The sequence below is a fragment of the Melanotaenia boesemani genome, chromosome 15, assembly GCF_017639745.1.
Source record: "Melanotaenia boesemani isolate fMelBoe1 chromosome 15, fMelBoe1.pri, whole genome shotgun sequence".
Lineage (NCBI taxonomy): Eukaryota > Metazoa > Chordata > Actinopteri > Atheriniformes > Melanotaeniidae > Melanotaenia > Melanotaenia boesemani.
In genome coordinates this window covers 29,373,806-29,383,882 of record NC_055696.1, presented here as the reverse complement: position 1 = coordinate 29,383,882, position 10,077 = coordinate 29,373,806, and the positions used below count along the sequence as shown (strand labels likewise).

General features: G+C 40.7%; 1 protein-coding gene across 2 annotated transcripts in view; it reads left to right on the top strand.

The window, feature by feature from the left end:
* Window positions 1-9,325, top strand: part of LOC121654986 (dapper homolog 1-like) — a 13,359-nt gene extending 4,034 nt beyond the window's left edge. Inside the window, exons 2-3 of one of the 2 annotated variants that reach the window (XM_042009393.1) lie at window positions 6,067-6,193; window positions 7,416-9,325. In XM_042009393.1, the coding sequence (XP_041865327.1) occupies window positions 6,067-6,193; window positions 7,416-9,022 (1,734 nt within the window). In that variant the 3' untranslated portion in view covers window positions 9,023-9,325. Of the gene's footprint in view, window positions 1-6,066; window positions 6,194-7,412 lie in introns of both variants that reach the window. The other variant, XM_042009392.1, reaches the window with a different exon arrangement.
* The last annotated feature ends 752 nt before the right edge of the window (window positions 9,326-10,077 follow it).

Sequence of the window (10,077 nt, the reverse complement as noted above, 5' to 3'; positions counted from 1 at the left end):
TTTAGAGCTTCCGCAATCAAATCCGCTGCTTCTGTCAGCAGCTCCTTCTCCGCGCACGCTGCCTGGTAATTTGCGGTTGCTGATAAAATTTATTATGTGGGTTTGTTTAATAGAGGATCTAAACCAACGTAGAGGAATAACACAGTGTAATAAAATGTGTTCACTCTCAGCTCTGCATCGATCCATTATCTGGCGTGTATTTGTCTTGACTTGTGGAAAGCGTAACCAATCAGGCGTCAGGATCCGCCCACTGACTTTAATGGACTAGGCTGACAGATAAAATAAATTCATGATGCGCTGCAACACAGGACCATGAAATGATTAATTAAATAGTGAAATAATTATATATGTTTTTACATACATTCGCTGGTATTTTAATAAAATAGTGATACTTTTAATCACACATTATTGTATTTATTGTTATTTTATTTAATTAATGACACATTTTCGTATGATATATTAAATTATTACTCCGCCATACACTTAGATCACATGCATTTAACAGTCTATATGCACGGGAAGCCTTTTGAATAACAAAACTGATCACGTGTAAGGTAAAAATCTGTGTGCAAAATGTGTATGCATGTATAAGTATGTATATATGTTTGTGCAGTATAAAACGTTACATTAAGTTATTTCATGTGTTCAGATTGTTGAAGGTGTTTATGTTTATTCAAACACATTTGCAAGAACCCAAAGTTACTCACAGATTTTTTACATGTTATAAATCATGTGACCATCATATGTAACTTTTTTTGCCACTTATTTCACTCCATATTTTGGCATAATTATACTCAATGTGTACAGGTCATGCAGTCATGTGATCATTTTGTCCTGTTGATAGTTTATTATGAAACATATTCCTGAGATACCAGCTCAGGTTCAGTCAGAGTCGTCTTTCATCCCACAGTCCTCCTGAGCAGATGTACGAGAAGAAATGAAAACAGGGATAGAGGACAATAGGAAAAGAATAACATTGGAGAGACAGAATGTGTGTTTGTGTGTGTTGTTACTCACTACGATCTGCTGACTGTCATGTGACTGCCAACAGCAGCGAGGAGGCAGCACAGCTTCATGGTCTCCTGTACATGCAGAAACTGAGAGGCACAAAGAAATGTTTGCTGTGCTTTATAGTCTGTATGTGGACAACCATAACAACCGCATGACGGTCACTGATTCCTGTCATCAGAGGGAGAAACACAGAAAAACCTTAGAAAGAGTTCAGATGGTGACTGGATGTGATGTTAAAGTGATAATGGAGGCAGGAATGCTGGAACTAACTCCAATCAAAGGAGAGCAAACAGAAACTGTCCTTCTTCAGCAGCTGCTGTTGAAATGCACTTGAACGTGTCACTTGTCCACCGACTGGTCTGAAGGTCAGCAGTCAGACAGTGAGGCATTGTGGGCTGACTGCATGTGTCCACGCTGCTTCATAACACGTGTGTACTTGTAAGTCTTCACTGGAAACATGTGCAGCTGTGTGGCCATGTTTCTTCATGTCACACCTCGCAGTGTTTCCCAAACACAGTTGTGCTATTCATGTTCCTGCTCTGATTGGACCAAGGGGCGGATGGTTGGAGGGCTGTTCAATGACTCAGCCTATCACTTAAGAGGTCTCCAAAGCAAAAACTTGATTAGAAGTACAGCTGTGCAGCTTACATGGTGCCAAGAAAAAGAGATTGTTTTGTTACAAGCCAGGACATGGTTGCCACAGTAACACAGATCTTCTGTGTCATGATGAGGGCCAGATTAAAGAGATTAAAGGTCACTGGGTCAGAGCCATGGCCCGACCTACGCAGGCATTCTTTGCTGTGTTCATGTAGTACAAGTGTTGTGTACAGTAGGCAAAGGGAGGTCTGCGGCCAAGGGGTGGGGCTTATTCAGAATAAAAACTGGAATGAATGGAGAAGATTGGAGTGAATGAAATTGGAATTGATTGTGAATTTTCTCTGTAAGTTCCCTGTAAATGATATAGATAAAAAATTAACTGAATGGCATCTATTACTTCCATTTGTCTGGACCACTGTTCAGATCTCTTTGTAGTTCTATAGGACTCAAAGTGAGCCCATCAACCTCACCTAATGAATCATATCTGATGTATCCTGTTTCTGAGATCTGTTTCATTACTTTATGATAAAACCTTCCCCCAAAGCCATTTACAATCTCATATATGTCTACTTGACAGATACCTTTTACACTACAATCATTCTGACATATCACATGGCGATAAATGGTACAAATTATTTTAATATATATTATATATATATATATATATATATATATATATATATATATATATATAAATCTGCATTTAATAATTCCTCGATCATTTCTACCTTCATTCCGCTTTAAATTAATTCCAGTCGCTCTGCGCATGCTCGTTCCCTTGTCCTGTTGGGATGACAGTATGGTACTTTATCTTCCTTCTCCTCCTCTGCTGACCTAGTATGCTGGTGTCGAGCTGCTGCTTCCAAACTAGAATCAATATCAGAGCAAAAATGGTTCTTATTATGTGGTCTTCCATGTTGTAGACAAAACGAATAGAAGCAGGAACTGGAGTTTGCGTTTTTTTTTTCTTGTTTATGTTTTTTTTCCAGTAGACATAAATACATCACATCTGCCCTCTGTCCAATCAAAACCCTTCCCTAAAGCGGAATTGAATAAAGGTAGTTAAACGTGTTTTCCACGTAAACCTCAATTCGGAATTAATATTTCCATGAAAATGTGAAAGAGAATTCTTTAATTCCAAATTATTTAAATCTGAATAATTAATTCCAAATAAAAAAAAACATCATGTAAACGTAGCCAGTGTCACTCAGTCAACATAGTAAGTAATGAACTTAAAATGTTCTTTACATTTTACACACACAGTTCTACACTGACTTGTTTGTCCTTTCTAATAGTTTTTTTACTCAGTTTTTTGCAACCAATCCATTTTTGGAGCGATTCTTTGCTGAATGTGAAGCGGTAGGGATGAGAATCAGCATCTCCAAATCTGAGACAATGGTTCTCAGACGGAAAAGGGTAGAGTGTCCTCTCCATGTCGGTAATGAGGTCCTGCACCAAGTGAAGGAATTCAAGTATCTTGGGATCTGAGTGTGGTAAGGATGGAGTGGGAGATCAGCAGGCAGATCGGTGTGGCGTCTGCAGTGATGCACACTCTGCATTGGTCTGGAAGAAGGAGCCGAGCCAAAAGGCAAAGCTCTTTGTTTACTGGTCAAACTTCGTTCCTACCCTCAACTATGATCACGAGCTGTAGGTGACTATAGGTGTGATTCAAAGAACAAGATCGTGAAAACCAGCAGCCGAAATGAGTTTCCTCCACAGGGTGGAAACAGAAAGGGTGAGAAGCTATCTCACGCGGGAGAGGCTATGAGTAGTGTCACTGCTCCGCCACATCGAGAAGAACCGGATGAGGTGGCTCGGGCATCAGGTTAGGTGCCCCCTGGACGCCTCCCTGGTGAGGTGTTCCAGATATGTCGTACTGGGAGGCATTGGGTATCTGGGCTGGGTATCTATTTTTGTTAGATCAGTCTTAACAACATGTTCTCACTCCTTACTCGCCATATATGGACTTGGTCCACACGTGTAACGCTTGGTCAAGCGTTACATATATGGACCTTTCACTGCGCCCCCAGTAGGTGAGTATAACACGAAGTTATTATATGACAGCTCAGGTCAAGAGCTCTCTTTAACAGTTGGCCCCATGAGTTTAGTCCTTTGTTGTTAAATTATGAGCTTTCAAAAAAGCACTGATGTCCAGGTGCAAAAGTCAGTTTTTCAAAGAAGCGGTCATGTAAGGTTTTCATACTGACATGTGTCATTCTCCAGATGGAGACCTTTCCAATGATGTATTTAGTGAAAGCCAAAGTTTTACTTTTCTCCTTTCATTGACAGAGACCTTTAAAGGATTAGTTTCAGAGAGCACTTGACCAAGTATAAAAAGTTAGAGGGCTTCAAATACAAAAGTGAAATTAATGCGTGAAAATCTTTTCCAAAGTGAATATCACTACAAATAAGTAACATATAATCAATCTCGTAATCAATCTGATAAAGAAAAGTAAGAAACTCTTCCGTGTATTACCAATTTGAAATGATCAAGTATATCTTAATGTCCAATAAATTATACAGGAAGAAAGCCAAAGAAGCTGATTCAATTCAATTCAATTCAATTCAATCCAATTCAGTTTATTCAATTAAATCTACTCACATGTGAACATGTTATTATCTGAGTTATGAACAATATCAAATTGTTGACCTTCCAGTCACGTGATAGGCAGACATACAGAGTTACACTATAAGACATGAAAAGAAAAATAGTAACTTGGATTATACCATGGTCTGGGTGAATACTCAATTCTGATTGGCTGGAGGGTGTCCATTAAAAAGTGAAGGGGGGCACAGTCAGGAGGCTCAGACCTGAGGAGCGCAGGCACCGACCCGGGACATAGGGGGAGAGCATGTCACAAATATAGGTGGGGGCTACACCATGGAGGGCTTTAAAAGTAATTAATGAGATTTTAAAATCAATTCTAAAATTGACCGGTAACCAGTGTAGGGAAGCTAAGATAGGGGTGATGTGTTCATGTTTTTTAGTGCCTGTTAAAAGTCTTACTGCAGAGTTTTGGACCAGCTGGAGACGACTGAGCAACTTCAGACCTAAACCTGTGTATAGCGCATTACAATAGTCCAACCGGGAGGGAACTAGTGCGTGTAACACCTTTTCCAGTTCAGACTGGGAAATAAAATGTTTGATCTTGGCTATATTACGAATCTGATAAAAACAAGCTTGGACCACCTTTGTAACCTGAGGGCTAAAATCAAATTGCGAATCTAAAAAAACTCCCAGGTTACGGGCAGATGGTTTTACCAGATTGGATAAACTACCAAGAGAAGTGCGATTTTGAGTGACTTGAGATGGACTGAATAGAATTATTTCTGTTTTTGATTCATTGAGTTCCAAAAAATTTTGAGACATCCAGACCTTTATGTCGGAAAGACAGTTAAAAATGCGAGTGAATGATTCAGGGTCGTTCGTAGCCAGCGGGACGTATAGTTGTGTGTCGTCTGCATATAGGTGGAAATTTATATTGTGGTTTTGAATGATTTGACCTATGGGAAGCATGTAAATGGAAAGTAAAATAGGCCCAAGGATGGAACCTTGTGGAACACCGTATGATAGGGGGGCCGAGGAAGATGAAAACTCTCAGCTGAATGTAAACAGCTGCAGCATACACACTGTTTATTTCTCTGTTCATATAGTAGGTTTAACATTTAACTTTCCATCCACTGTAATGGTATTTAAGCAGCAAGCATCATTAATATAAAGACAGTTTGTCTGCATTCTTATGGTCATGTGTCCTGCCTGTGTACAACATGGTCTGTCAGAATAATCTGAATATTTTAATGGAAATCATACAGAAAACACAGTTCTCTACGATCTACCCTTCCGAGATGTACACTTTCTTCTAGTAATGCTGATGGTTTCCTTAGATGTAAAGTTTTTGACAAGTAATAGATGCTTTATAAAACAATGTTAAACCTTTTGCTGTGTTATTCTGTTCATCAAATGGGGAATTTTCAGAATTTTCTGGTTCTGCATTCTTTTCCCAAATGTCCAACACATGGGTTTGGTTAGTCATGTTAGGGGCCTCTGTAGTCGTCAGCTGACCAGCTGCTGCTGTTTAGGGATTAACTATCATCGCTCTCTTTTGTAAGTTGTTGATTTTGTTTAACCGAGGGTAGTCTTTTTTTATTTTCTAATGATGCGATAAATTCTGTTAAAAAAGGGAATTATCTTTTAAAACCAGAATTTCTTTTCATTTTGCTAACTTTGTCTCCTCTGTGTGTGTGTGTGTGTGTGTGTGTGTGTGTGTGTGTGTGTGTGTGTGTGTGTGTGTGTGTGTGTGTGTGTGTGTGTGTGTGGAGGTCAGCGGTAACGTATGATGTTGTAATGGGGGAATGACATTTTAATGTTCTTGATTTAGCATTTTTGGTAGAGGACATAAGATTTTTGCCTTAAGAACATATAACTATTTAACTTATTGTGCCTTTTTTATATTTCAGGGTGTTCTCCAGCATACTCATACTGGTGTGAGGTCTTCTTTAGAACAGCAGGTGGGAGAGCTGAAGGTGAACTCTGAGGTCAGAAGAGCAGAGCCTACTGAACTGGAGGACAAACAACTCAGTTCAGGTATAATCATCATCTCTATCTGATACTGCAAACATTCGTCCACAGGTAATCGCCAGGTACATGTGTACTGTATGTGGTTTCAGGTTTTTGTAAATGTAGTTTCATATTATAGAAGCAGAACTAAAGGGATGGATAAGGGTCACCCAGCTAGACTTAACTAGGACATTTGTCAGAAAGGAAAGTTTGAAGCCTGATCTAAAGGAAAAGGTGTGTGTCAGCTTCCTGAAGCCAAACTGAGAGCTGGTTCCACAGAAACTGGTCTGAAAACTGAAGGTTAGGTCTCCTATTCTACTTTAAGAACCTCTAGGAACCACAAACAAACCTGAAGTCTGAAACCGAAGTGCTCTGTTGGGAAAATAGGGAACTATGGTAAATCTCATTTTATTAAGCCATGTATTGATTATTGGTTTACATTTTCAAATAATAGTGTCATAGTTCTTATGATATATTGTAAAAAAAAAAAACCTTGTCAGATTGTTCTAGTGTTTAGTATTTTTATGTAATTGTGTCAACTTAGTTGGGAACTTTTTTGTAAATTAAGAACAGTATTTGTATTTTTCTGTTAATGCCTAAATTTATTTAGAAATACACTGAAACAAAATAAAGGCAAGAAAAAAAAAAGAAAAAGACTAGAATTAAATTACATACAATTAAATGTTCTTTGAATTAACAATAAATATAAAAGTAAATAAAAAATGAAAAAAATAAATAAAAGTAAATAAAAACAAATACATAAATTAATTAGATAAAAAATTATTTAAACAGAAACTAGAAGCACTCAGAGAGCACAGACCTTTGCCAAGCCATCATTATTTGCCAATGATTGTGGGCATACTTTTTCAGTTAGAAGCTATAATGGCAAAATGATCCCCATCTCCCCATAGTAAAGAATCCTTCCAAAAATTCCTGTATCCAGGCAGTAATCCCGATCACCCCCAAAATCGGATCACTTGTTCCTTATCCCATTTCTGAGATTTCTTGAAAATTTAATCAAAATCTGTCCATAACATTTTGAGTTGATAACAGACAGACAAACCAAAGTCGTTGCATAAAAGACCTTCGCCTTGGTGGTCAAGGGATTAAGCTCAGATGGTTCATTAAGTGTAATGTACTAATAAAATGGTCGGAATGATTCATAGTGTTAGTCTTTCTTATTTGTTGGATCAGATGATATGCTTGTTCAGAATTTCTATTTTTTTTTATTTTCTCTGTTTCTCAGAAGAGGTCCATGAAGTCAAAGAAAATGGATCCCCTGAGTTAAACTCCGAGCATGAGGTCACTTGTTCTTTCTTGCCCTCTGAGACGACTGGGGAGCCAAAGAGGAAGGAAATGTGGTTGCCAGAACTGGCAAGACAGGTCATTGTTTCTGATGCTTTAGGCAAGATTAGAGACACAGAAACCAGTCAGCAAGCTGATCAAGGCGCCCCAAAGTTAGAGATGTTCATATCTGGTCTGAGCCAACGTCAAGCGCTGCCCACAAGGCCCTCAAAGCCCCGAACCAGCCTGGCACATGATGCCAAATCTGTTAGTGGGGTGAGGCAAGGTAGCTTCTCCCGGAAGGATGAACACCTTCCATCAAATAAGGTTTCTCTTCCAGACATGTCCACTCCCTCCCAATGCTTAGACAGAGGTGCTTCACAGGATTGCCATAAGTTGGATCAGGAGCAGTACCAAAGGATTGGGTATGCTGAAGATGCATTGTCCCCATATCATCACCAACTCCATCAAACTGTCCAGCATCAACTGGGGCTTTATCACAAGCCCAGGCACACCTCAATGATGAACACTCCTCAATCAGTCTCATTTGACTACCCCTCTTCCAGAGTACCACAGGCCCACCGCTACTCCAGCACTGCTGAGTGTGATTCACCCCAACATTTTTCTAAATATCCCTCCCCAGCAGCTCTGACAAAGTCTTCTTCTCCTGAGGAGCAGTTGGTCAGTGCAGAGTATATTCCAGCCCAGCCCTGCCAGGCCTCCACTAGAACATACGCACATCACCTCTCCAGTCCAAACAGAGGCTCTGAGGGCTCCAAACCCAGTAAAAGCAGATACTCTCCAGAAAGAGACCACCATCAGGACCAGGTCCAACACTTCAGATCCAGTGGAGGCCAAAAGAAGTGTCGGCTAAATGAAGACAGAAGTGGTTTCAGCAGAAAGGCTGGTAAGAAGGCGTCCAGGTCTCATTCGCAGAGCAGCCTGCAGAGGCTTCCAGAGCGCCGGTACAACACCGTAGAGAGGGATGCTGGCGGAAGTGGAAGCTTTGGCAAGGGGGATCACAACATGCAGTCCAAGAGCAAGAAACAGCAACCAGGAAGCAGCAGCTCCAGACGATGGCAGTCCACCCTAGATCTCAGCCAGGACAGCCTTGATCAGCCAGCGAGGCAAGCATCTGTCCAAAACGCCATCACTTCAAACCAAAGGGAGCATTTTTCAAGGCGCACACGGAAACCTCACCAAACACATGCAGCCTCAGGCTACCATCCGCACCTCCGCCATTACAGGCACAAAGAGAGTACAGTAGAGAGACACCAGCTGGGTCAACCCAACATGGACTACACCTATCCAGGTCAGGGTCCAGAGTCTGACTCCACCATGAGTGAAGCTGACTCTCCAGATTCCACTTCTTTATCAAGTGACTCGGATGAAAGTGGGGCATTAGTTTGGCCTCAGCAGTTACCCCCCCAACTTTCTCTCCCATCACCTCCTGCTTCATCTGATGCGCCTCTTCAGCCCAAAGCATTCGTCAAGATCAAGGCCTCACATGCTCTTAAGAAGAAGATCTTGCGCTTCCGCACCGGTTCTCTGAAGCTAATGACCACTGTGTAAAATAACATGCTGCCTAAACTGGGAACATAAAGATTGACACTATTTAGAAAGCCTGATGCATATATGTAAGGGCATTGTAGCCGTAACACACAAGAAAAGAAGTGTCAGTCACCATGTCAGCTTAGGTATGTAGATTTATACAACCCCAGTTCCAACAAAGCTGGGTCTGTGTGCAAAACGTAAATAAAAAGGAATTCAGTGATATCAAAATCTCATCAACCCTTATTTTATTCCAAATAGAACATAAACAACATATCAGATGGTGAGCCTAAGAAATTTTACTATTTCATGGAAAATATGAGCTCATTTTTAATCTGATGGCAGCAACGCGTCTGTAAAAAGTAGTTCCAGGGTGATGTTTAGCATCATGTAGCATCTTGTCTTCTTTTAACAACTGTGTAAACATCTGGGAAGTGAGGAGACCGTTTCTGGAGTTTTAGGAGAGTAATGTTATCCCATTCTGGTCTGATGTGGGATTCTAGCTGCTCAACAGTCCTGGACTTGTGGTTGCTGGATTTCTGCTTCCATGTTGCTCCAGATGTTTTGAATTGGTGAAAGGTCTGGACTGCAGACAGGCCAGTTCAGCAGCCTGAATGCTGCTGTGATGGATGCAGGATGTGGTTCAGCATTGTCTTGCTGAAATCTGCAAGGCTTTCCCTGAAAGAGACGTTGTCTGGATTGGAGCAGATGTTGCTTTAAAACCTTTAAAACTTTTCAGCACTGATGGAGCTTCTCAGATGTGGAAACTGCCCACACCATAGGCACTAATGCAGCCCCATCCCATCAGAGATGCAGCTTTCCGCCTGTCCACTGATAACAAGCTGGATGCTCCCTCTCCTCTTTAGTCTGCAGGACACGGTGTCCATGCTTTCCAGAAACAATTCCACATTTTATCCATCGGACCACAGAATAGTTTTCCACTTTGCCTCAGAGCATTTTAAATGAGCTTCAGTCCGGAGAAGACAGTGAGGATTCTGGATCTTGTTCACATCTGGCTTCTTTTTTGCATGATGAGCTTTAACCTGCATTTGTGGATTTCAGGGTGAACTGTGTTT